The 26,180-nt window shown below is 53.1% G+C and overlaps 1 protein-coding gene across 5 annotated transcripts; it reads left to right on the forward strand.

Moving 5' to 3' along the window:
* The first annotated feature begins 17,448 nt into the window (after positions 1–17,448).
* SMUG1 (single-strand-selective monofunctional uracil-DNA glycosylase 1) lies at positions 17,449–23,258 on the forward strand. Of its 5 annotated transcripts, none has more exons than XM_061126500.1 (4): positions 17,449–17,480; positions 18,757–19,521; positions 20,971–21,272; positions 22,280–23,258. In XM_061126500.1, exons 3-4 carry the CDS (start codon positions 20,982–20,984, stop codon positions 22,805–22,807), a joined length of 819 nt encoding a protein of 272 aa, XP_060982483.1. In that variant the 5' UTR covers positions 17,449–17,480; positions 18,757–19,521; positions 20,971–20,981; the 3' UTR covers positions 22,808–23,258. The 5 variants fall into 5 exon arrangements, with proteins under 5 accessions (XP_060982483.1, XP_060982491.1, XP_060982475.1 ...); XM_061126492.1 differs by having other exon boundaries at positions 17,456–17,480; positions 17,602–19,521; XM_061126508.1 differs by lacking the exon at positions 18,757–19,521.
* The last annotated feature ends 2,922 nt before the right edge of the window (positions 23,259–26,180 follow it).

Genomic DNA, 26,180 nt, shown 5'->3' on the forward strand with positions numbered 1-26,180 from the left:
GGACTCTCTAGTTCTTTGCCTCATTTACAAGTTCTGTAATAGCTAATAATATCGGCTACCATTTGGAGCAGATGCTTTCTTTATAATATGTCAAGTTCTCAAAATAACTGTGAGGTACTATTATTTTCATCTTACATAATGGTGAACTGAGGCTGTGGAAGGTTAAATCATGGGGAATCACGTGTCCAAGGAATTGGCAGAGCTGGGACTTGGTCCTCGTGGGGTGGCCCAGGCCCAGGAGACTGCTTCCTCCCCGCAGACATGCAGTAAGGAGACTGGAAGGGGCCTGGAAGGGGCCCTTGTGGCGCCCACCCAGCCCCCTCCTTCCGGCGCCCAGCAGGGTTCAAAGGAGGGGTTGGGAGGCTGGGCGGGGGACCCCTGCCCTCACAAGCCTCCCTCAGCCTGGCCAGATGCCTTTGGGGCCTGAAGACAAGGGCTGGAGAATGGGGCTGCCATAAACAGTGTCCAGCAGCACCGAGAGGCTGTAAAACCAGCCCGGCAGAGGCTGGAATGTGGAGGGATCCAGGAAGGATTTTCCGGCGGGTCTGGCCTGATAGCATCTTTGGGGCCCTGGGGTCAAAGGGGAGCCCGCCTTCCACCCCTCCCTCTCCCGGCCATCCTGCTGCTCTTTCCTTTCCCCTCCCCAGCCCCTCCTCTCCCACGTTTCTGTAGCTCCGTCCACGAGTCTATCCCTCTGCTTGGTCCTTCTCAGCTCCTTCCTCTGAGGGGTGGGTCAGCCTCTATGTGAGCCCGTTGGCCGTGTAATGAGGTGACTTTGCCTTGTTCCCCACCTGTGAAGTGGGAGGTCATGCTAGATGGGGTAATATGTCTAAAGCGCTTAAGACCCTGCCAGGCTCATATGAAGTGTCATCTATCTGCCTGCTAATATAATAAATATTAGTGTGTCTGGTATTTCTGTTTACCGTCTCTGTTCCTCGCCCAGGGGTCCGAGTTAGCCAATGGGTTTTCTTGGCCTCATTTTTTCTCAAGCTTTCATCTGGATCCTGGAAGGGAAGAAACTGAAGGGGAGGTGACTCTAAGGACAAGGGTGCCGGCTGGACCTCCACCTCCCACCCCTGCAGGCCCTCGGTCTGGCTCCGCAGGCCAGGCAGCCATCCCTTCTTTGGCCAGGAGGGGGCAGCAGACACCTGACTGTGCTGCCTGGGAAGGGGTGTGCCCCAGTTCACCTGGCCCTGTGGAGGGAAGGGGCGGGAGGGGCCTTGAGAAGAGCCCAGTATCTGCCCCCGGCTAGGCTGATTCCAGAGTGCCTCCACCTGGCCTCTGGACGTGTGTGTGTGTGTGTGTGTGGCTGATTCCAGAGTGCCTCCACCTGGCCTCTGGACGTGTGTGTGTGTGTGTGTGTGTGTGTGTGTGTGTGTGGCTGATTCCAGAGTGCCTCCACCTGGCCTCTGGACGTGTGTGTGTGTGTGTGTGTGTGTGTGTGTGTGTGTGTGTGGTGGGGAGGGGCGTGTGCTGGCTGCCCAGTGGTTACCCATGTTGTGATGTGTAGGGGGAGGGCGGGCAGGTGTGTGTTTTTCAATGAGGCAGAACCACCGAATCAGAATGTTACAAGAGATTGTTTAATGGCCCAATCCTCTTCTTCAGATGAGGAGGCTGAGGGCACAGAGAAGGCAGGCTGCTTGCTAAGGTGCGCGCAGCAAGTTTGCGGCAAAGCTTTCAGACTCTTGCATGCTAAGTCGCTTTATTCGTGTCTGACTCTTTGTGACCCTGTGGAGCTGTAGCCCTCCCAGGCAAGAATACTGGAGTGGGTTGCCATGCCCTCCTCTGGTGGATCTTCCTGACCCAGGGACTGAATCAGCGTCTCCTGCGACTCCTGCTTTGTAAGTGGACTCTTCACCCATGAGCCACCAGGGACGCCCCTTCAAACTCTTACCCTGGTGCTACTACTAGTGGGTGTTTGTGTATCAGCATGATCTAGGCGCACATACAGTCTCATTCAGAAATGAGGCTTTGGAGCGAGCGCCTGCTCCGTCCCTGGGCACGGCGGCTGCTGGCAGTGGTCCGGTCCTCCCCTTCCTGGCTCCCCTTCCAAGAGGTTCTGCCCCAGCCTCTTGCTCATGACCCAGCGGGGTGAAGAAAGCTAGGTTTCTGGACATCAGAGCCCTCGCAATAATAGCAGTAGAAATATTTGTCGAGGGACTTCCCTAGTGGTCCAGTGGTTAGGACTCCTTGCTCCCAGTGAAGGGGGCACAGGTTTGATCCCTGGTTAGGGAGCTAAGATCCTGCATGCTGCACAGTGGCCAAAAAAATATTATTGAATAAAAAAATGAAAAAAAATTATCAAGTATTTATTGCCACATGCATCAGATCATTCAATTACTTAGTCCTTCAATAACCCCAGGGGAAGCGCTCTGACTACTCTCAATCTACATGTGAGGCAACGGAGGCACAGCAAAGTTGAGTGCCTTGCCTGAGATCACACAGCCAGCAGGTAACCAGGCTGTCCCAAGAAAGCTCCAAGCACTAAGGATAATGTATCATAGGATGGTGCAAGCCCTAGTTCCAATAACCTGACTGCTTCCTGAGGGCTCACTGCCAGCCGAGCACTGGGCCAAACACTTCTCATTCCATGTGGACCCCAGCCCTCCTGATGACCCTGTGAAGGAAGTTTTGTCATCACTTTGCAGGGGAGGGAACAGTAAGCAGAGGAGCTGGGCCTGAGTGGATCCATGTGAAACCCACGTGTTTGGCCATGTGCTGCTCTCAAACCTTACATCACTTGGGGATCTTGTTAAAATGCAGATTCTTGGGAATTCCCTGGCTGTCCAGTGGTTAGGACTCCATGCTTTCACTGCCGAGGGCCCAGATTCAATCCCTGGTTGGGGATCCAAAATCCCACAGGCCACTTGGCATGGCCAAAATAATGCCGATTCTGATCCAGTCGGTCTGGGGCTGGGCTTGAGATGTTGCATTTCTGTAAGCTCCTTACCGCAGTGTTGAGGTTGCTGACGCATGATCACATGTCAGTCACTAAGGGTCTGTGGGTCCTCGAAGTCCTGGCATGATGGGCTCGCTCTGGGCTTCAGTGTCCCCATCTGAGAAGAAGAAGAGGCACGTATGCATCTGGACTCTCAGTGCAGGCCCTTTCTCTTCCCCACCACTGCCTTACACCATCTCTACGCACGTGGCATCACCATCTCTCAGAGTGGAGGCGGAGGTGATCTTCAAGTCCTCCTGGTGTGCCCTCTGTGCTTTAACAGGTGGGAAAACTAGGGCCCTAGTGAGGGGAGGTTTTTTCTGACAATTACAAAGCACATTCATGGCAGATCCGGAACAAGAACCCACATGCCTGCCTTTGTCAGTTACCCCGCACTCCTCCTGGAGGGGGTCCTCAGTGCTCTGGGAATCTGCAGGGAGGCTCAGCCGCCGGGCAGTGGCTGTGTGATGAGTGATGAGTCCGTATTATGGACAACGACATCAAAGGGGAAGCTGAGGCAGATGGAGGCAAGTTGCCCTCCTTGCATGGGTGCCATTGTGTATGTTTTGCTTTCTCTCTTTTCTCCCCCTCTGACCCTTGCTGTCTTTGCTGTCACTAAGCCCTGGGGGTTCCTAAGCTCACCCCATCTCTAGTTGACTCTCTCCAGTCCATTACCAGCCTGCCAGCACACAATTACAGGAGTGATAGTAGGTGGTGCTGACTAGCTTGCTTGGACCACCCTACTGTCTGCTTCTCCTGCTCAGTTGGATCTTTCCACAGTCTGTGTCCACCTGGCCTTCTGCAGCAGGAGACCTTCAGAGTGGACAGACCCCCTGAGGTGGACCATGCAAGTCTTGCCCCACTGGCATTCAGGTTGGTCCCTCTCTTGGCCTTTGGCTGCGGAGTAGGGGTGGAGCACCCATTACACTTGGTCTTTTCATGCCACCAGCCCTGCCTGGTCTCCCGAGGTGGCTCCTGACCTCACGTGTTTACCTGGAGGACAAGTAGGCCAGCTGCTCATGGAGCAAGCCCTAGAAGCAGAGCTGGGTCCTGCCGCTCTCTTGGCCCTGGTTGGGGCTGGCTCTGGAAGACTGGCAAGGGAGCTGGTCCCCGCTCCCTCTAAGACCCAGACTGGAGGAAACAGGAGCCAGCAGATTAATTCCTGGCCTCTTTCCAGGGACTCGGAGGAAGTTCCTGCCCCCAGGGTGGAGGTTAGGAGGGACTGACTAATGGAGTTGTTCATTCTACAAAATGTTTATTGAACGCTTCTTGTATGCTAGGTGCTGGGATGGGCATCAGAGACTTGGACCCAACTCAGGTCCAGTGAGGCCAGAGCCCTTGGACACAGGTCAGAGAGGGGACAGAGGCCCCCATGAGTCAGGACCGAGAAGCAAGGCCAGGAAGACCTTTCCTGGAGTCTGCAGCCAGAAAGAAATGAGTTCTCCCTGACTGCACGTGTGGGGACCATGTGGGTGTGCAGATGGCGACCTGGGCAGGCTGCTTGGCCTCTCTGAGCCTCATTTCCCTCCCCTGAAAAATGACAGTGCGAGGTAAGTCAGCAGTTCTCAGATGTTGACTCAGAATGAACTGAGGGCTGGTTAGAATTCACATTCCTGGGTCCCTTTGATCCACAGGTTCTGGGGTCAGCACCTACCTTGTTGCCCTAAGGCCATAATGGTTTGATGGATGGACAGGTGATGGGGGGCTTCCCTGGTGGCTCAGGGGAAAAGAATCCATCTGCCTATGCAGGAGACGCAAGAGATGTGGGTTTGATACCTGGGTCAGGAAGATCCCCCTGGAGTAGGAAGTGGCAACCCATTCCAGTATTCTTGCCTGGGAAATCCCATGGACAGAGGACCCTGGTGGGCTACAGTCCATGGGGTCGCAAGAGTCGGACATGACTTAGTGACTAAACAACAACAACAACAGGTGATGGGGGTGGAGTTGGAAGGCTGTGGGGTCTCCCAGGGCCCCTCCAGCCTTTTGCTCTGATTCAGTCACCAGTGGGCACCTGGGAGGAAGCCACTGGGCTGCGTTCATGGAGAGTCCAGGCAGGTCCTGTCGCTCCCATCTCGGTGAACAGGGAGTAGACGGAAGCCCAGAGCAGTTAGGATCAACAGTCCTATCGCAGGTCCTCACTGCGGCGGGTCTGTGGCCCTTGTCTCCACTGTGTTCATTTTTCTTCTTTTTCATGGAAAAGATGTTTCCCTTTTCCATTTCCTGACCTTTTCTCTTGCTCTGCCTTTCCTCTCTCTCCCTATCGTCTGCAGTTTGTAATAATCTAAAATATTTTCAGACTCATCAGTCTTTTTCTGGAAAGTCCTCCCTGTCTTCTGCCCCAAGTGCCTCCTTCAAAGGGAGTTCATAATCTCCGTTCCTTCCTCATGGGTGGGGAGGAGAGTCATAAACCCCACCTTCCTGAGGGCCACCTGTCCCACCTATCTACCCCTTGGCTCCTGCTCCCTCCCTCTCATTCATTACCAACCCCCTTCCCCAAACCCGTTTCCTCCTGAGGTTTCAGAAGTTTTTGTTTGGTTCATAACAGAGGCAAAAACACAGAGTAATCCCTAGAGAGAAATCTTCTCTGATCCCAGCAGGAAGGATCGAGGTTAGATGCTTGCAAGGACTTCCAACTAGCTAAAGAAAACAGTCCTGAAAGAAGGCTGTGGATCCAAGGGGTAAGTCTGGTCTCCATCTGGGCTTATGACCCTCTCTCTCCCTTTCCCCACTCCCCCCTCTTCACACCCCCCAAGCTCCTGTTAGGTCGAGTCTGTACCAATCCTCTGACCTCTTCGTTGACACTGGTGTGGGGGTGGTAGCGGTCTTGGGCTCCTCAGGGTCCCATTGAGGATGAGGGATGGGCCAGGGCACCGTCTCAACCTGGCCTTGGCCACGGTCCTTGCTCTGGACCTATGCCCTCACCACCCACTCCAATCGCCCTCTTTCTCAGGACAGGGGCAGCAGAGAATCTGTGGGAGCCACCTCTCGGGAGACCCCTGTGTGTGCCGTTACATGTGTGGAGCCAGGAGTGTGCGTGGCTGTTCCTGTGTGCGTGCCTGACTGTACTCATGAGGTTTTGCATCAGCCCTTGACACAGGGCTGCAGAGACACTTTGGTCTCTGTCCACACTTTGTCCCTGGGGTTAACTGGGGGGTGTGATGAGCTCAGGGCTGCAGAGTGGGTCTCTCCAGAGATGGGGCACTGGAAGCTGCCTCCCTGATTCAGGGCTCCAGGGTCTCCCACCCCGCCATCCCTGGGGGCCGCGGCAGGCAGAGCTGCCTGTCCTGCCTGCGTGTGGCCACAAGGGGGCTCTGGGATCAGGTTTTTCTCCTTTCCAGCGGAGCCGCAGGGATTCCCAGCAGCGTCGGCGCCCTGAGCTTTTCTGGAAGTGCCGACCATTCTCCTGCAGCTGCCGCTAAGGGGTCTCTGCCAGGCTGGGAGGCCACTGCAGGGCACACTGCCTTTGCCCTTCATCATCCAATTCTGTCAGGAAGTCTTCAGCCGTCTACCCTCCATTCCTCTTCCTTTGAGGCATAGAGATTGGGCTGAGTGAGTGAGCCCCATCTTCCTTTTTTTTTTTTTTTTGTATTACCACTCCTCCCTTCGCAGGCTTAAAGTGAAGAACTTCCTCTCTTCCCCATCCCCTGACCATTAGAGCGCAGACTCTGCTCTGTCACAGCCGAGCACTGGACAGGCAGCAGCAGCAAAGATGTAAGCTAGACATCAGGAGGGACTTCCCGACCAAGAAAGGCACAAGCCACTGGGTTGGATATCTGAGCGAGGCTAGACACAGGGAAGTTGCCCGTTCATCTGGGAGGAGGCTCTGGTTCTGTGGGAAAGGGGGAAGTCCTCTGTGATCCCACGCTCACACCTTACTTCCCCAGTGAGGCTTAAAGAGGAGGGCTGGGTACCATACCAGTGCCTGCCCCTCGGCATCCGAGAACCACAGAAGTTGCTGGATCCTTGGACTTTGGGGATGGAATGACCCTGTGAAGGGTCATTCATAGGAAAACACCTGAACTGGTCTCTCCACTGCCGTGGTCACTGATGGGGGAAGGAAAAAATGACAGCAGATTAAATGTCATCGACCTACTAGGCAGACTTCACTGATGCAAGGTTGGGGAGGGGCCCTTCCTGCAGTGGGAGACGGCCCTGCACTTGAAGCTCTGCCATGGAGTGTGGAGGTGACTGGCACCCCCTGTCCTCTGCACCTCGACTTTCCACGTGGGGCGTGAAATGTCATCTGCCCCTCTTTCTCGTGTGTCTTCAATGCCGAGAGGGCCCTGGGGTTGTGGAGAGAGCAGAGTTTTGGGGTTCGACCCCAGCGCATGAAAGCAAATGGGGTACCTCTCTGCTTCAGTACCCCCATCTGTAGGATGGGAATGACAACTCCTGCAGCTCAGGCGAGCTTTGTGAGACAAGGTGTGTGAAGGGACTTGAGGGCAGAAGCACAGCAGGTGCTTCTATCCGCCCCTGGCCCCCTCCCACCAGCCTCACTTGTTCTTGGGCAGGAGAGATGTTCCTGGCTGGGAAAAAGGGACCAAACGATACTAGGGCCACAGGCGGGGTCTATGTTGGACATGCTTGAGGATCAAAGGCTTGATCTCCCCGCTTCTCCTCCCTGCTCTTCCCCCCTTTGCCCCGTCACCCCACCTCTTTTCTTCCTGTTCCCAGTCCTCCCCTCAGCTCTATTTCTCTCTTCCTCCACCTTTCTCTCTCCTTGAGGCATTAAGCTAGGTGAAAGGGCTTGTTTAGAAAACTAAGAAACGCACATCCTGTACTCCTGGTCCGTCCCCTGGGACTTCTCCTCTTGCACATGGTTCCGACTTCTTGGTCTTTTTTGTTGATCTCCCCAAGAGGTTGATGCTTCTGTTCATGGGCCTGGGCTGGGGAAGGAAGAAAGTGATGAAATCTGGTCCGATTAAACACTGTGCGCTCTGTGGAAAGAGCTGAACAGGATGTGGTGACCCCTGCCCTTGAAGGATTCGCAGTTAAGAAGGGAGGCTGGGACGTCAGCATGATTATGGCAGGTACTGCCTCGGAGGCTTCAATATGGTGCTAGGGAGCCATGGAGGAAAATCAGAGAAGGCTTCACTGAGGAGGTGATTAGTTGAGCTGGGTTTTGAGGGATGAGCTGGAGTTTTCCTACTTCATAAAGGGGTGGGAAGAAAGGCAGACCTTTCAGGGGGACTCAACATGGGCAAAGACATATTGCTAGGAAAGGGCATGGAGAATTCGTAGTTCTCTGTGGTGGAACCCTGGAAGATTTTGGGAGACTAAAATCCCAATCTAGGAGAAGTTAAGCAATAAGATCCAGTGGTTTGCTCACTGACCAGAAAAGAGGATTTCCAGAACACGGCACTGCTCCCAGGTAAATGAATGACAAGGAGAGGGTACGACAAGGAACACTGAGGGAGTGTCCTGGGCTCAAACTTCCTCCCTGCTTGCTGCCTATACTGGGAAACTTAACTGATTCCGGGTCTCAGTTGCCTCTTCTATAAAATGGGGATAGTGATGCATTGTCTACTTGAAAACCAGTAAGACAAACCATGGGGTTTCTTGAAGTGCTCTCCAGTATTGAGAAATGTAATTTTATGATCCTTCTGGGCTGTGTGATCAGGGAGGTCTTCATGGAAGAGGAGAGGGCTTAGTGCTTGGCCTTGAAGGATGCTAATATTGAGTTAAACACAGAGGGGTGGGGAAGGCTGGGGACATGTGGGGACAAAGGTCAGAGGCAGGACAGTGAAAGTCATGTCTGGAAGACAATGTGTGGCTGGCAAATGGGGTTGAGAGGGTAGCTCTAAGGTAGGAGAGGAATTGCCCATAGGCTGGGCAGGAATGTGTCTTGTGCTGGCAGGGGGTGTGGGAGGGAAGACTGGCAGGCACCAGAGTGTGAGCCCCACCCTCTCTCCACCCCCAGCCCTTCTAGGGACCAGATTGAGCTGGAGAGAGCCTGCAATTGGAGAGACAGGGTATGCGGGATAAGTGGGAATCAGGGACATGCAAATGAGATGCAAACAATATGTAAATCAGCCACTCCCCCCAGACCCACTGCCTAAGGTCTGTTTTGTCTGAGGTTGAGGCACTGGAGGGGGGAGGGGAGCGGGTCCCTTCCGGCCTCGTTGGCTGAGCCTGGCCAGACGCGGGGACACATGCCGTGCTGCACTTTCCCTTCTGCAGGCCTGGGAGCTGTCCCCGGAGCTGGAGCCCTGCCTGTCCTGGAGGACTGGCCGGGTTCCTATGGGTGCCTCCCAAAGCCCACAGGAAGTGTCTGAGTCTCCCTGAGATGGCGAGTGAAGGGCAGGTCAGAAAGATGACCTGGGAGAGGAATGGCAGGGATGGGGCATGGCTGGGGAGGCTGAAGGGTAAGGGACAAGGCGTGGAAAGGCCTGCGGAGAACGCACACTCCCAGGGAAGTGGATAGATGTGGACCCAGTGGGTGACAAGCCCCAGAGACCCTGACTGATGGAGACAGACATGCGTCCAGCCGGAGCCACGCCGCGCCAGCGCCTCTGTGGGCTTCCTCCCGCCTGTCTGCCTGTCCCGGGCTGATGGTCCCTTTGTCTGTCTAGTTCTTTGTTTGTTTGTTTCTTTGTTTGCCTGTCTCCCTCCCGGCTCCTCCTTTTTCCCCCTCTGCTGTCTGTCCGTTGGTCTAGACCTCACTATCTGCTGCTGCCCTCAGCCTTGTCCATCCCTCTGTGGAAAGAAAACTGCTCAGAGGGACTGTGGGATCCCTGAGTCCTTGTTTCTTGGTCTCAGATAGGTTCTCACCTTTCCTCTTCCTGAATTTGGGTCTCAGTTTCCTCCTGCCTAGGGTGGGTCCCACCCTCTGCCTCTTATTGCCTCTATAAGACTCAGGGATGTGGGCTGGTGACCGTATTTATGTCTGTTCAGGCATTGGAACAAAAGGTTTACTTCACTTGAGAGGTAATATTGCTTTTCAACCTTCTAAGGACAAAGCAAGATGAAAATAATGACTGCAGCATGAGGAACACTGGTTAGACATTCAGAGGGACTTCCCGATAGATAGGTATGGGAAATACTAGTACAGGTCAGCTAAAAGAGGTTAAGCAACCACCTTCATAATCTCCTGTGGCAGAGCCCCTGTGGAGGAAGGGGGGGTGTTGGGCAACATGGACTTTCCTAGTCAATGCAGTCTAAGGAAAGGTCTTTCGATGTGGTGCACAGCAGGGACTCACATGAGGAGGCTAGGTTACCAACCTGCACAACCTCCCAGGTGGCCGCGGAGAGGGTCCAAGGGGAAAGGGGTGGAGAGGAAGTGCCATCTATCTCCCCAATTCTACCCTCTTTCCCCACCATCTACCCAAGCTCAGGACCACCCCGCCCCCCGCCCCCCCCCCCCCCCGACAATCCATGAGAGATGGCTGCTGGGGACGGAGTGATGTATGTAATGTAGATAAAATGTCAGCAATTCTAAATGGGTCCGGAGATGCAGCCGTGGGGGGTGGGGAGGGAGAGAGGGCGGAGCAGGGGGGAGAGAGGAAGGGAAAATGAGATGTGGGTCCTCACCAGGATGGCGGCAGGGGCAGACACCCCCTCCTCCCAGCAAAGGCCAGAGGAGGGGTGGGCCCAGGCGGCAGGAGCCCAAATGAGATTTTGAAGAGGGAGCTGGAGGGTGGGGGGTGGAGGAGAGGAGGCGGCGGGCGGGGGCAGTGGGGCCGGAGCTGCTGATGTATAGCGGTTTCATAACTTCCTCAGTATTAAAGGCAGGTTCATGGGGAGGGCAGCGCCATTAATCACCAAGCTGAATGGGGCTGGGATTTGCTGAGAGCCGCGCTTGCTGTCTGCTGTGCCCGCCCGGCTCAGGGCGGGAGGGGGCAGGCAGGGATGTCCCTCCTGAACTGAGGGGTAAGACCCCAGGAGTCTATTTTGGATGTGGGGCAAGTTGGTCCTAGTGGGTAAGGAAGGGGGCAGGCTGGGGACCCTGGCAGGAAGGAGGAAAAGGATGAGGTGGGTTGTGGCAGGGGTCAGGGGAAGAAGGACAGGGGCTGAGGGGGTATGATGGGGGCAGTGGCTGAGGGGACCCTGGGGGAGAAAAACTGGGGATGGAGGATTATGCATTTGAACATGAAATTGATCACATGTAAATATAATGCAAATGACATGCAAACGAGCACAGGATTTCTCTGAGTCCATAGCTCAGACATTCTCTTTCTTGGGCTGAGAATTGGGGCCAATTTGCATCCAGTTCCATGCCCAGTGCCTTGTTTCTTTATTATTAATATTTTCAGAGGAAAAACACAAGGTCTCACTTGTTAAGGGGGAGAGGGAGCCAAGGTGAGGCTGGTCCACTGGGTTCTCTGGGAGAGGGTGAGGCCATCTCCCCTCCCTCTCGGGAATGGTAGCATCAGGGAAATCGACATGCCTGAGTGACAGGGAGGGAGATGTGGTAGGACTCCTGGGCTCTGGGCCTGAATTGATGGGGGCCTGAGATGCAGAGGCTCAGTGGTGAGGCAGAAAGATGGAGAGAGACAGACAGATCCGCACAGCTCAGAGACAGATATGCAGATAAGACGAAGATGCCTCACATGTCCTGCGAGGTGGGCATTGTCATCCTGCCTTCTAGGTGAAGAATGAAATGCCCAGCCCAAGGTCCAGAAAGGTGATGATCTTTCCGAGGTCACACTGCTGATAAGTGCCAAACCCTCAACTCTGCGATTCCTTGAAGGTTTAGTGATCCTTTCAACCCACCATAAAAGCATCTCCAAATGAGATGAAAACAGAGAACAGACATTCATGTTTTCAGCAGATATTTATTGAGCACCTACTAGGTACAAGGCGGAGAAGGAACTGGCAACCCACTCCAGTGTTCTTGCCTGGAGAATCCCCATGGATAGAGGAGCCTGGCAGGCTACAGTCCACGTGGTCACAAAGAGTCATACACGACTGAGTGACTCAGCGTGGCACTAGGCCTGTGCTCAGGAGAGAAAACTCAGCATCGCTCTCTAGCAGGGCTCATGAGGCATTTCAGCAATAAGTGAAACTGAACAGTTGGTGACAAGGGTCAGCAGAGACGTACCAGCTAAGGCAGGATCAGGGAATGCTTGCAGGAGGAGGTGGCGTTTGATGTGAGCCTTGGGGAGCAGGTAGAATGTTTTCAGTCGGAGAAATGGGGAGGGAAGAATGTTCCAGGCAAGGTGGGGCAAGATGGGCCATTGTGCAAAGGCAGGAGCAGCTGAGGGGGTCAGGCTGTCTGATGTCAGGCACAGAGTGTATGGAGAGGTGTGAGGGAGCTCCAGCTGTGATGGGGAGGGGAGGGGGGTCAGGACAGGAGCGAGCTGGGACGGGGATGGAACCCGGCTGGAGGTCAGCCAGAAGTAGAGGAGAGGGTAAATCATTCATTCAATCATGACTTCAGTAAACAGACATTGACTGTACGTGAGCCACACACCAGGGCTGTCCTGGTAGCTTGGGATGCCAAGACCAGGTGTGGTCCCTCCTTTAGGAAGTTGGATCAGCAGCAGTGTCCTCATCAGCACACGGGGATGTGAGAGCATGTCCCTCACGGTGTTAGTGTGAGGATTAGGTGGGAGAATCCACATCAAGTTCTTAGGGTGCTGTCTTGTCTAGAAGGGGCCCTCAGTAAAGGCGGCTTCTTGCTATCATCCTCGTCACTGCTCTGGAAGGTATGGGACGAGGACAGAGGCAGGGAGTGGGCTCAACAGTCCCCTGCAAACCTTGGGCAGAGAGGGAGCCAGGGGCAGGGTGGTTAGGAAGGAGGGGGCAGATAGAAGGCTGAGGGACCAGAGAGGATCTGGAAGCACTGTAGAGAGAGGAGCTGGGCTGGGAGACTCGGTCAAGTCCTGCCCTGTGGCTGGTATACCTGGGAGGGCAAGGCAGGACAGGGCCTGGGTCGGGGGTAGGTTGGAAGCTGGGGTTCTGGGGTCCTCTTCTCACTTGGCTACTTGGTCCCTCTCCCAGACTCTTCTTGACCTCTCTTCTCAGTTGCTCAATTTGGCTCAATCTATGGAGACATATCTCACACTTTGCCCGAAGTGCAACTTTCATCTCTCGTCGCAGGGCGCTGCGATAGGACGAGTCGCCTTGGCTGTCTGTCTGTCTGATATCTGTGTGGTTGCCTCAGAATAATTGCTCCGGACAACTCTCACACCACTCAGACAGATTGTCCAGCCTCCTGGCCCCGACATCTCCCACCACTGCATCAAGCCAAATTACTCAGCCACCCCCACCCCCACCCCTGCCAGCCCCAGGCTCTGGTGAAATCCGATTAGTGAGGAGAGCACTGCGCTGAGCTGACAGCTCCTCCGATAATTGCTTCCCAAGTAAGCCATGCAAATCAACCCATCCAGCCAGTCCCTGCTCCTCTCCTGGGGACCCAGGCGTCCAGGCCCCAGGAGAAGGAGAGCACCTGAGTTGGAGAGACTTTGGAAGCTGTCATCTGCCTCCAGCGAAGGGCCATCAATCCATAAAGCTGGTCTGTGCTGCCTTGGGGCTGAGGAGGGGGTGGTGAAGTGGTGAGCCTGGACTAAGGACCTCACTGGCTCTGTGTTTCTATCTTAACTGAGAAGGTATCATTCTGCTTCTCATTCTTGCCCCTTGGAGAATAATTCTATGTACCCATTTCCCAGTAAGGTATGTGAAGGCAGAGGACAGGGAGATGACTAAACCTGTTAAGAAACAAATGGAAGGATTCACAGCCAAGCTCCCCCTGGTTCTTCAGGCCCAGGAATGAAGTGGGAGCAGAACCCTTGGGACCTGTGGATGGCTTTCTCCATTTGTGAGCCCCCTCCCCCACCCCACCAGCCTGGGGGAGAAACATCGAGGGTTAAGTCCCTGCAAGCTCTGGGATGTGGCTGTGATATGATGTATCTTTGGAGGCGTGGGGAGCCTGATCAAACCCTGAGACTTTGCAGCCTGTACCAAGGAAGACAGGAATTTGCAGTGCAGTGGTCCTTGCTCATCCCATGCATCAGAGACTCCTGGAAAGTGTCAGTGAAAGTGTTAGTCACTCAGTCATGCCTGACTCTTTGTGACCCGGACCCCATGGACTGTAGCCTGCCAGGCTCCTCTGTCCATGGGATTCTCCAGGCAAGAATACTGGAGTGGGTAGCCATTTTCTTCTCCAAGGGATCTTCCTTACCCAGGAATTGAAGCTGAGTCTCCCACTTGTGGGCAGATTCTTTACCATCTGAGCCACCAGGGAAGCCCAGAGACTTCTTGCCACCTCTCTAAATCAAGGTCCTTTAAAGGGCTTGTTCATGCCTCTTCTTTAACGCCTTTCCTTCCTCCAGCTTCCCCTCATCCCATCTCCTGTTGACTTTGGTGACCTGAAACCACTTTCCTCGCAATCCTGAACTTCCAGCCCCCAAATCTAGCTCATTTCTTTGTGGAAATATCCAGGGATGAATTGCCGAATCTTGTCCTCATGCCTGTGTGTCTGGTGTGGCTCTGTGGCCTGGATCTGGGGTCCTCAGACTAGTATCTGCCTGAGATCCTAGCATATCGCCATAATAAAGCAACAACAACTATGGATCTTTATGGATCTCCAACCCTGTGCTACCCACTATACTAAGCACCTTACGTAATTAAGTCATTTAATTATCACAAAAGAAGACATGGATTACAGTGATCATCCCATTTTACAGTTGTGCTAACTGAGGCAGAAAGAAATTAAGCCACTTGCCCCAAGTTACCACTAGTAAGCGGCAGAGCTGAGATTCAAATACAGGCGGTCTGAGTCCAGAGACCACACTCTAAAGTCCTCTGCCTCATTGCCTCTCCACTCCAATGCCTTTAAATGTTTATTGGGCTGACTGAGAGGGCAACTGAGACAGCCCCCAGTGCACTGGGGCAGAGGAACATGGCTACACTGAAAGTCAAACACCTGAAGCTTTTGGGGTTCCCAAGGGCACAGGTGGCAGGAGCTAACAGGGTGATACCTGGTGCTCGGGGAGGGGGAAACATGGCCCTCACCTTCTCCAATCCCCATAGCTATTTTTCACACTGGAGCCCTGCATCTAGACAGCTCCCCGCTCCTCCCCTAGGAGCCTGAAGATAGCAGGGAAAGACCTGAAAGATCAGCCTAGAAGCCCAAGTGAGCTGGGAGTCAGAGCTAGGACCTCCAGAGGCCGATAGATGGCGCTCGTGGCCCAATGCAACCCAGGCAGCCCAAGAAAACCAAAGGAAAACAAGCCAGCAGGTTAACCCCTTACCACCTGGGCTCCAGCTCCAGAAGCAGGCTGGTGGGCAGCTGAGGACCCTGTCCCAAACCCGGCTGGCCCCTATAGAGTGACCCCACTCTCTAGGCTCTGTCCAAGCCACAGCTTGGGTCTGCTTCTGCTCCTTCCCCACAAGCTCTATCCATGGATGCCAGCTAGCCCCTTGGAGACTTCCCAGAGGGCCAGGAGACTGACATGGACAAGGCAGGGTGGGAGGCCCCACCCCAGCCCAAGTTTCATCTCTCAGGCTACATCTCTTAAAAGTCTATTGATCTCTGTTTCTAATCACCCCCACTTGGGAGAGCTCCTCACGTCCATCTTTCCTGAGAAGGACTCACCAGGTGGGGAGGAGTAGCATGGACCAGAGACAGAGAAGGCCCTCAGGCCTCTCTAGGATCAGCAACAGGGACTTCAGGTTGCCCAAGACTTAGTTTCTCCCCATGTCAGGACTCCCTATCTTTGGGTTCCTAGGGGTGAATGGGCTTACAGGGACAGAAACAGTTATGTAGCCCTTCCAGGAAGATGGAATCGTGGGTCAGGGTCCTGGGGAATCTCTGCTTGCCTGTCAGTCACTTCACTCATTACTGTCCTGCCAGCTGACTTGGAGTGTGGAGAGGCTGCTATAACGACAACCTGGTGGTGCTTGGTAGCAAGGGGTGAAGGGTGGGGTGGCAGGAAGGTTGTCAAAGGGATGGGGAGGCTTTTTTTTTTAGACATTTTAAAAAAATTTTGGCGAAGCCGTGCAGTTTGTGGGATCTTAGTTCCCTGACCAGGGACTGAATCTGGGACCACAGTAGTGAAAGCACTGGGTGCTAACCACTGGACCATCAGGGAATTCCCTCCAAGAATTCTTAAGCAATAAGATAATACCACCAGCATGTTTCCCCTCCCTGCCTAATTTTTGTTTAGAAACACAGAAATGCATAGATCTACGGAGATAGAGAGGCCTGAGTGAAGAGCCAGTCAGAAGGTCAGGATACTCTTATTTCATTCATTCCAGAAGAAAAACACAGAGACAGGGAGATAGATGTACACAGAAGGAGAGAGAGACTATACAAGAGACTAGCGACACAGATACATATACATAGGCAAAGACAGTCAAAGACACAGAGAGGGAGAGAATCTGGCACAAATGAAACCTCAGGAAATAATGGACTTTGTTGAAGGGGATGATTAATTCAGTTTCCAAAGTCTTACAAGGGTAGGGGTGGTTTCTCATCTGTGGTTCAGAGGGTCACTGCTCACAGCTCTCTGAAGCTCCTGCTGCACCCTTTAAGTTTTTGTCTGTTGGTAGGAGAGCAGGGGAGGCTAGAGAAGCGGGTAGCATCTTTGTTCTATCACCTCTTCCTCTTCTGGGATTCATTGGTCTCCACCTGCAGGGAGACTGCTTTCCTCTGGTCTGTCATGGCTGTGCTGGGGCATTCAGGGGGTGGGGATGGGAAGAATCTACAAGATAACTGACCTTATGGGGTTTCCAGTCTAATGACAATATTATAGTCAGGACACAGAAACAGATCCAGCCACAGGACAAGAACAAAGCTAGGAGTGGGACAGCTTTGGATATTAGTATTGGGTTGGGAAGGTGGGAGTGAATGAACTGTTAGATGCAGCCATAGAATTGGTCAAGGAAGGTGTCCTGGACAGAGTATTCCGAGAGGTAGGACTGGGAAGGATGGAAGGTAATAGGGCTGGGTAGACAGCAGGGCCGAGGAGGGGCAGAAGTGAAATGGTAAAGCTGTGGAGACAGGGGCTTGGACAGTAATGAGGGATACAAGAGTCTCAAAGTTACTACTAAGGAGTTAAATTAGAGATGCCAGAGTGCTTTCGTGGGTGTTCTTTGTTTTTTTTTTTCCGTGGGTGTTCTATATACAGTCCTTGGAGGGCTGCATAGGAGAGGTCTCTCTTTTTTTTTTTTTTTAGGAGAGGTCTCATATCTGGAGCAGCAGGAGGGCTAGAAATAGCTGTTGTTAATACCCTCAGGTGAGTTAAGAGACTGCAGATAGTTGAAGCTCCTTGATTCACAATCCCTTTGGGAAAAGTGTATGAACTTTTGGAAAGGTGATGTAGAGCCCAGGAGCTTCAAGGTCCTTACAGAGCTTAGCTTCTCACTTCCCAAGTCGTCTGGATTTAGCACTGGTGTAAAGAATAAACTACAACCCCCAGAGTTACTTATTGCGAACTTAGCACACTTTCCGGGAATTTGAGTATTTCCGGCGGAAGTGGCGGCAGCTATGCCAATCTCTTTCCCTAAACAAAGTGGACTACAACTCCCATGGTCCTCTGCGCCCGGCGGGGGTTGGGGTGGGAAAAGGAACCGGAAACCGGATGGGGCGCTGGACCAGGTGAGGAAGTAGGAGTCTGGGAACCTGGGGCGTTGGGGGGCGGGCTAGGGCTCCCCGGGCTAGCCGGAGGTGACAGGTGGAGAGTGAAATGTCTGTGTTTCGGGGCCCCTCTCTCCGTCAGGGGCTCGCCCGGCGCAGAGAGAGCCGAGCCCATGGAACCGCCCCGGAGACCTGCTGAGAGGAGGCTTTCCCGTCGGGCGGAGCCCGCGGGCGGACGTGGAGATTTCTTGTGGATCCTTACTTGTCAGCCTCCTCGAACTAGGAGGAGAGATGAAGTGTTGTTTCTGAGTCCATGCTCTATTAGTATTATTGTTGTCATTATTGGTTTTAAGGATTTGCTGATTGTCCATGTAGATTCCTGAAGTGCCCCCAAAGCACAAGGGAGTGGACGGTGTCTTGGATTCCTTCTGCATTTACTGTGTTTTAGTGCCAGAGAGCCTAGGTGGCCAGACTGACCGGGGGATCACCCTCCACTTGTGCTTAATGTGACTCTGTAATTTATCAGTGATTTCAGAAACAGACATTTCTTGATCTCTGCCCGTGGATGACTTTACATAGAACTTCCTGATTTCTCCTTTGGGCTTCTATGGTGTTTTGTTCAGGACATTAAAGCTGGAATCACAGTATGTCACAGTGTATTACAGTTGTTTATCTGCCATGTCACAGTCGTTTATGAGTCGTTTATTCATTTTGGATTTCTCTCCCACCAAAAGACTACCACAAAGCCTATCATGTAAGAGACTCATAAATATTGGGGGGGAAAATGAGTTAACAGCTGGTGGTAGGTTGGATGGGAATTTTGATTTTCATCTCATAGAGAAGACAGTTAAATGACTTGCTTAAGAGAATCTTAGAGATGAAACCGGGACTAGAATTAGAGTCAGTTGTCACACAGCCTGTAGCTCTTGCCTTCTGATCAGGCTTTGAAATTCTAGAACATTGAAAATAAGGTCTTGTCACTCTTCTGTGTGTCCCTGGCCTTGCTGTCTTCAGGATGGGTCCCTAAAGATCAAAGGTAGGCTCAACCTTAAGACCTGAGAGAGATGCCAGACTTGGAGCAGACAGTCTGCTAACGTTGGCACTGTGTGGGCCCTAGAGACAGCTGAGCTGTCCACAGCTCCCTTCTCAGCCTCTGTTTGAGTCCAGCTGGCCCTGGGTAGCCACCTGGACAGAGCAGTCTAGGGAAGGATTTCCTAAGTTTAGCCCTGACTTTTTAAATTTTTATATTATATTGGAGCATAGTTAAGATTTTTTTTCTCTTTCCCACTTTGCGAAGGCTAGGGTCAGAGAACAGGTTGATGGATCAAGCTATTGTGTCAACCTTGTGATCCCATCTGGGGGAAGAGGCGACTCTTGACCTGCACATGGGGTTAAGAGAGAGAGAAGAACCATGATCCCTGACCTGTGGGAGGCCCAGATGTGATGGAAACGTGCCCAGAGCCTGGCAAACACTCAGAAGCAAGGAGAGTGCAAAACGGGCAGCTGAGCCTTGAGTCAACTCGGGGTGTAGAAGTGAAGAGGAGTCTGTCAGGAAAGGCTCTTTGGTAGAAGGTAGTTTTATTTTTACTTGTTTATATTGGCTGCGCCGCGGCTTGCAAGATCTCAGTTTCCTAATCAGGGATTGAATCCAGTCCATAGCAGGAATCCTAACCACTAGGCAACCACGGAACTCCCAGAAGGTAGTTTTAAACAGCATTGAAAAAACATGAGATGGACACAGTTAACTGTCAGATAGAAGCTGGGACCTTGGAGATATGGAGGAAAATGAAACAGGGCTTCCTCTCTGATCTGCCTCAAGTCTAGTCTAGGAGGCAAGGTGTGAATTCATGAAGATGCCACTAGCCATGGTGACATGCAGTGGTTCTCAGCCATCGCCAACCATCGGAATCTCTTGAGGAAGCTTGTTTAAATACAGCTTCCCAGGCCCCACTCCAGACCTACTTGGGTTGGGTAGGGCTGGGAAGCTACAGCAAATGCTGCGGTGTCCTAAAGAGGGACAACTTTCCCAGAGGGAGAATTCGAGCTTCACCTGGAAGGGCAGGTATGACTCAAATTTGTGGGGGTGGGGTGGGGCAGTCAGTCCTGCTTCAGTCAAGGAGTCTATGAAAAGTTGGGTTTGTGGAAATAGCATGTGTTAGGTTTTGGGAGTTCGGATAGGAAAGGCATTTTGAAAGTGTGAATGGAATGATCAGTTTGGGCCTCTGGGTTCACATGGGAGTGATGAGAAGGAAGATTGGAAGGAGTGGCCTTTGTGGGTTACAGAGCTAGCTGGGGTGCTGCCTCTGCCTCTTCCCGATTTCTTGTCCTCTTCTGTTTCCCACTTTGCTCTCCCGACCACCATTTACACATCTTATTCCATTTCTTATAGTAATATTTTTAAGTGTTGCTGTTTAGTCACCCAGTCATGTCCAACTCGTGACCCCATGGATTGTAGCCCACCAGGCTCCTCTGTCCATGGGATTCTCCAGACAAGAATACTGGAGTAGGTTGCCATTTCCTCTTCCAAGGGATATTCCCGACCCAGGGGTTGAAACCATGTCTCCTGCATCACAGGCAGATTCTTTACCACTGAGCCACATGGGTCTCCAGTATTTTTAAGTGGATATTATTTTTCTTAGTATTTGGATGAGGAAACCTGAAGCTCTGGCCGTGGTTACATAGCTTGAAGGAGTCTAGTCTGAGTCTGCTAATTGTCTCACTCACCACTGAGGATTCTTGATTGTGGGCAAAAATCTGGGTTGGGGTTGGGAGGTCTCTAGAATTAGCAGGGTGGCTGATCAAACTGTCTCAAGCAAGATGGGCATGGGTGGTGAAAAGCAAAGCCTTGTGTCAGATGGTTTGGTTCAGATTCCAGCTGCATTACTTGCTAAGTGCATGACCCTCAGCAAGTTGCTTGATCTTGCTAAGCCTCAGTTTTCTCACCTGTAGCATGGGAGCAGTAATGCCCACCTTATGCGGTTGTTATTTGCATCATTTAGGGGTACCTGGCACAGAGCAGTTGCTCACCACCTGGAATCTATTGAAATCAGCTCTGTAATTCGTCTCTGCACTGGGGCTGTGCGCCTGCAGTCCATCCTTCAGCTCGTTGGTTTCTAGAACACAGCCCATCCTGGACGGGCTTGTTTTATTAAGGATGACAGTAAAAGTGCTGAAAGTTTGCCATCTAAATAGTCATTGAAAACCTTGGCATGGCCTAGGAGCTAGTGACCCTAAACCTATGCCTGGTGGAAAGGGGGTTTGGAGTGGGGGATGACTGGTGGTTATGGGCCATGCTCACTAGGTGATTTATGAAGAGGAAGAGTACTTGAATCCAGGAGAGGAAAGGCCCTTCATTACCAGGAACTGGGATGATTGAAGACCTGTCTAGAGGTTGAGGGCTAACTGACACAGTCTCTTCTGAGCCCAAGGAATGGTAGTAAGGGCCCTGGTCAGCCTGGACCCCTCCCACTCGACAGCTGGGGCTGTTGGGGCCTGTCCATCTGTTTTCCAGGTGACGGTGGCATGGCTGTGCCCCAGCCTTTCCCATCGGGGCCCCACCTCCAGCCTGCAGGTGCCCTGATGGAGCCCCAGCCCTCCCCTCGAAGCCTGGCCGAGGGCTTCCTGCAGGAGGAGCTTAGGCTTAACGATGAGCTGAGGCAACTGCAGTTTTCCGAGCTCGTGGGCATCATCTACAACCCTGTGGAGTACGCGTGGGAGCCACATCGCAGCTACGTGACCCGCTACTGCCAGGGCCCCAAGCAAGTGCTCTTCTTGGGCATGAACCCAGGACCCTTTGGCATGGCCCAGACGGGGGTAAAGAGCTTGGTTCCCCTGCGGGGTGGAGTGGGAGGGTCCAGGGTGGGCGCTTGGCTGCATGTGCTGTGGAGGAGTGTGTGCATGACGGTGGACACATGTGGGTGCGCCCCCAACCCCCATCCTCATACCCTGGCTCCTGTGGTCTCAGACACTCTCCTGGCCTCACTGCCTGTAGTTAACCAAGCACATTAATGGTAGTTCCGTTTCCCTTGTGAGCGGTCCACTAATTGCCTCTGAGAGCCCTTCCTTCCGCCAGCCCCATCCTTACCCTGCCTTGCCGGATCTCCCCTCTCCCTAGAGTGTTGTTGGGGTCAGGAGAGGGACCAGGGCTCCTCAGGGGAGACTGGTTAACAGGGATGGTCAGGGAAGAGAGGCAGGGCATTCTGGCAGCCCGGGTTCTGTTTCTTAGTCGAGGAGAGGTTGGAACAGAGCCGGCCGCAGGGCCTGCCTGCTTCCCTCTCGGACCTCCGGATGAGCGACTGCCCCTCCGTGGGGGTGCTCGGCAGATGGGGGAGGGGAAGACACTTCAGGGCAGGAGGCTCAATCGCTTTTATTGACCCCAACTGGGGGCTGAAAGGTGATCAATGATGATCAATGGAAATGACAGCCCGAGGCTTGGGGCTGAGAGGGCACCCAGGGAGCAGCAGTCAGCCCTGTCCTTGTGTCTCCTCTCACCCTGGCCGCCTTTCTGTCCCAGGCCATTTGTCTGTCCCCCCCATTACCTATCACTCCCTGCGTCGGGCCAGATATCCCCTCATGTTTATTGTGCCTGGTCCCAAGGGCTAGTCAGGGTAGATTCTTCTGCACCATAGACCACATAAAAAACTGGAGAAACATGGACAGGCTCAGACAGGGCCAGAAATCCTAGTTTCCGGCTTTGGGGTGGGGGTGGAGGCAATGGGAGACAGCTAGATCCCTCTGGAAGGTGGAAAGGGGTTGCTTGGTCCAGACCCCAGGCGTCAGGCCTCCAGTTCGAAGCCCTCGTGTTTCTCTCCTCCTCACAGGTGCCCTTTGGGGAAGTGAGTGTAGTCCGGGACTGGTTGGGCCTTGGGGGGCCTGTGCGGACCCCTCCCCAGGAGCACCCCAAGCGACCAGTGCTGGGACTGGAGTGCCCTCAGTCTGAGGTGAGCGGTGCCCGGTTCTGGGGCTTTTTCCGGAACCTCTGTGGACAGCCCGAGGTCTTCTTCCGTCACTGTTTCGTCCACAACCTGTGTCCATTGCTCCTTCTGGCTCCCAGCGGGCGCAACATCACCCCCGCCGAGCTGCCGGCCAAGCAGCGCGAGCAGCTCCTGGGGGTGTGTGATGCGGCCCTGTGCCGGCAGGTGCAGCTGCTGGGGGTGCGGCTGGTGGTGGGCGTGGGCCGCCTGGCGGAGCAGCGGGCGCGGCGGGCTCTGGCCGGTTTGATGCCCGAGGTCCAGGTGGAGGGGCTCCTGCACCCCTCCCCTCGCAGCCCACAGGCCAACAAGGGCTGGGAGGCGGTGGCCAAGGAGAGACTGAACGAGCTGGGCCTGCTGCCGCTGTTGACCAGTTGAGCAGCCCTGCGGCTGGCACAGGACATGTTCAAGGCCTTTCCTTCTGGGCCAGTGGATGACCACACGCCTCGGACTGGAGCCACAAAGTCCCCCTGGGCTCCTCAGTTTGGGGGACCTGCCGTTTTGACATTGCTCCTGCTTGCCCTCCTGATTCCTGCTCACTTCACCTTCCTTCCATCTGTGGTACCCAATTCCACAGAGAGCCAACATCTGTGAGCCGCTCTACCTCGCTGCTTCCCTGGAGCCTCTCTTCGGAAGAGAGTGACCCCAACAGTGACTTCTGAGGTCCTATTTGCTGTTTTAGAGAAAAGATCCCACTAGGATCCCCACCTGTCCTAGAACGGCTTCCTGCAGCTTACTGTCTCCCCACAGGGCCTGGGACAAAGCATGAGTCGTGGCTGCTAAAAGTGAACTTCTGATGAGAGGCTGAGGGTGGGTCAGGGGTGGGGGGGGGGGGAGTCAGGGGGAGGTGAGTTTGGCAGCATGGGAAAGGCCAGAAGACCTGGATTTCCATCCCAGCTCTGAGACTTGTGCACTTTGTGATTTTGGACAAGTGGATTGACCTCTCCAAGCCTCAGGATCCTCATCTATCACATGGGGTCCCTGCCTCACCGGGCTGGTGTGGGGATTAACTGAGATAACACTTAGAAGTGCCTTGCGTAGTGCCTGGCACGTGGGTGCTCACTACAGCTTTTCTGGCTTTCCTGCCTCCTGGTTGGGGAAGCACAACACTACACTACACAGGAAGCCCCTCTACCCTGAAGACCGGGGTGAGGGGCGGGGTGGGGGTCTGGGCCTCCACCCATATCCTCAGTGACGAGCAGGGTCTTGCCCTGCCAGAGATGGACCAATGACTTTATGGAAAACCCAGCCTGTGATTTTTCAGGCTAAGCATTAAAAGCTCCTAAACCCTTTTGTGTTGGCCCTTTTTCCCCTCCTGCACGTCAGGGGTGGAAGGTGGTAGTTTATATTTTCCCTTACCTCTTCCTGTTTGCAAAAGGTTCTCTTGGGTGGCTGGGTAATGGTATGAAGTCTCTAATTACCTTGCCAGAGCCGCAGGATCTCTGTTAGAGCCCTGTCGAGTGGTTTGTTTGCTATCTGTGGCACTTTGATGGGTGGATGGGAGCCTGGTATCTCCAGCTAACTCATTTCTTACCTCTGCTGCATGTCTGCCCCTGGGAAAGTGAATCCAGTCAGGAGCATAGACCACCTTAATAAGGAACACATGATTGGACTCTAGCTCCTGGTATAGACCTTCTCCAGATCTCAAAGTAAGATTTTTAATATGTGTCCTCCCCATCGTATAATAAATAAATTGAGTGGCTTCCATTCTTGGTTGTTGAGAGGGAACCTCTTGGTCCTCGGCATTTCCCAAGCGCTGGGAGTTTTGTCATTCATGGTGGGACCCTCAGACTACACATGAGCTTCTGCTGAAATTTGACTCAGGAGAGCTGACTATGCCCAAAAGACCAACTATGTGATCAGAGGATGGGGACTTCAAGCCAGGTGATATCAGCCTGAACCCCAGGGAGGGGAGGCAGGGTTGGAGATTGAACTCAACCATGTGGTTAATGATTTCAATCAGTTCTGCCTTCATAATGAAACCCTATAAAGACTCTGGACACGGAGACTTTGGTGAACTTCCTGACTGGTGAACACATGGGTATGTCAGGAGAGTGGTGTGTCCTGATTCCAGGGGAGAAGGGACATGAAATCACTTTGGGACCCTCCCAGATCTTGCATTATGTGTCTTCACTTGGCTCATCCTGATTTGTATCATTTATAATAAAACTAATAATATGTGGAGTGCTTTCCTGAGTTCTGTGTAATTTTTAGCAGATTATTGAACCTAAGGGGAGTATAGGAACCCCTGAATTCATAGCCAGTTAGTCAGCAGTGCAGGTGACCTGAGGACCCCTGAACCTGAAGTTGGCATCTGGAATGAGGACAGTCTTGTTGGGCATTTTGCCCAGTCTTGTTGGGCACTTTGCCCTTAAACCTGAGGGGTCTTGGCTAACTCCAGGTGGTTGGCATCAGAATTACAAGAGGTCTCAGTTTCAAATCCCTGGTCAGGGGACTAGATCCCACATGCTGCAACTAAGACCCAGCACAGCCATATTAATATTTTTAAAAATAATTACAATTTTGCACCCCCATGTGCCTTAGACTCCTTTCCTCTTTCTGTTGTCAGTGCAATTTTGCTATGTAGTTATTGCCTCATGTTGCAGAGCACTGGGTCAGGCACTGAAGTAATTATACAGAGATCGAAGCCATTGTTCCCTTATATATTTAGCTAAGGTAGTCAGGGAGAGCTCTCTGGAGGAGGTGGCATTTCAGGTGGCTTTAGAGACAGACAGTTTTGGAGAGCATAGAGAAGAGCACTCTTAGGTTCATGGGCTGGCAAGTAGATTAATATTGACTTGGCCCAGCTGGGAGAACAAGTAGAAGAGTAAGTTGGGACCAGCTTATGAAAGGTCTTGAATGCTAGACTAATCTTTGAGGATTTGCAGTCCAGTGAAGGAAGTGAGATGCATAGAACATTTGCACGTAAAACAACCAACAGATGGCGGAGAGAGGGGCCGGCCAGTACTGGAGGCAGTGTAGGTGCAGTGGGGTCAGGAATGGGAAGGGAGGGGATTCGTTTGTAGGGAAGATGTCTGGGGGCGATAGAGTTGGTAAGTGTGAAAGCCTAGCATTGGGGTGAGAATCATGAGGTGGTAGGGGTAGGGTTGGGCAGAGTGTAAAGGCCCTTGAATAGTGACCAAGATGATGACTTGAAGATTTAGGTGTGGCAGAGTCACTGCTGGATCTGGCTTCTAGTGGTGGTGTTGCCCTCAATTCTAGGGGCGCATCTTTTTAGGGAGGGGCTGAATACGTCCCTGGGCCTGAAAAAGTCCCGGGCCTCCCTTTCCCCAAGGGCACCATGTTAGTCTGCTAGGGCTGCCATAACAAAATACCACAGACTGGGGGACTTAATTTATTTTCTTACAGTGTTGGAGACTGGAAGTCCAAGGTGCAGATGTCAGCTGATTTGGTTTCTCCTGAGGCCTCTCTCCTGGGCATGCCTCCTCGCGGTGTCCTCCTGTGATCTTTTCTCTGTTGTACTTCCCTGGTATCTCTCTTAGAAGGGACACCTGTCCCTTGGATGAAGGTCCCACCCACCCTTATGACCTCACTTAATTGCCTCTTTAAGGCTCTATTTCCAGATATCTCTCCAAGTCACTTGGGGATTAGGGCTTCAACATAGGCATTTGGGGAGTCACAATTCAGTCCATAACAGACACCTGAAACTGCTGCTTTTTCTTCCCCAACTCATGTCAACCACTAACAAACAGGTACTCACTGCCTTTTCTCCAGTCTGGGGATGGAGGCT

The sequence above is a fragment of the Dama dama genome, chromosome 3, assembly GCF_033118175.1.
Source record: "Dama dama isolate Ldn47 chromosome 3, ASM3311817v1, whole genome shotgun sequence".
Taxonomy (NCBI): Eukaryota; Metazoa; Chordata; class Mammalia; order Artiodactyla; family Cervidae; genus Dama; species Dama dama.

Coding starts and splice junctions, on each gene's coding strand:
- SMUG1 (XM_061126500.1), top strand. CDS start 20,982: ATGGCTGTGCCCCAGCCTTTCCCATCGGGGCCCCACCTCCAGCCTGCA. Junction 21,273..22,279: donor TTGGCATGGCCCAGACGGGG/GTAAAGAGCTTG, acceptor TCCTCCTCACAG/GTGCCCTTTGGGGAAGTGAG.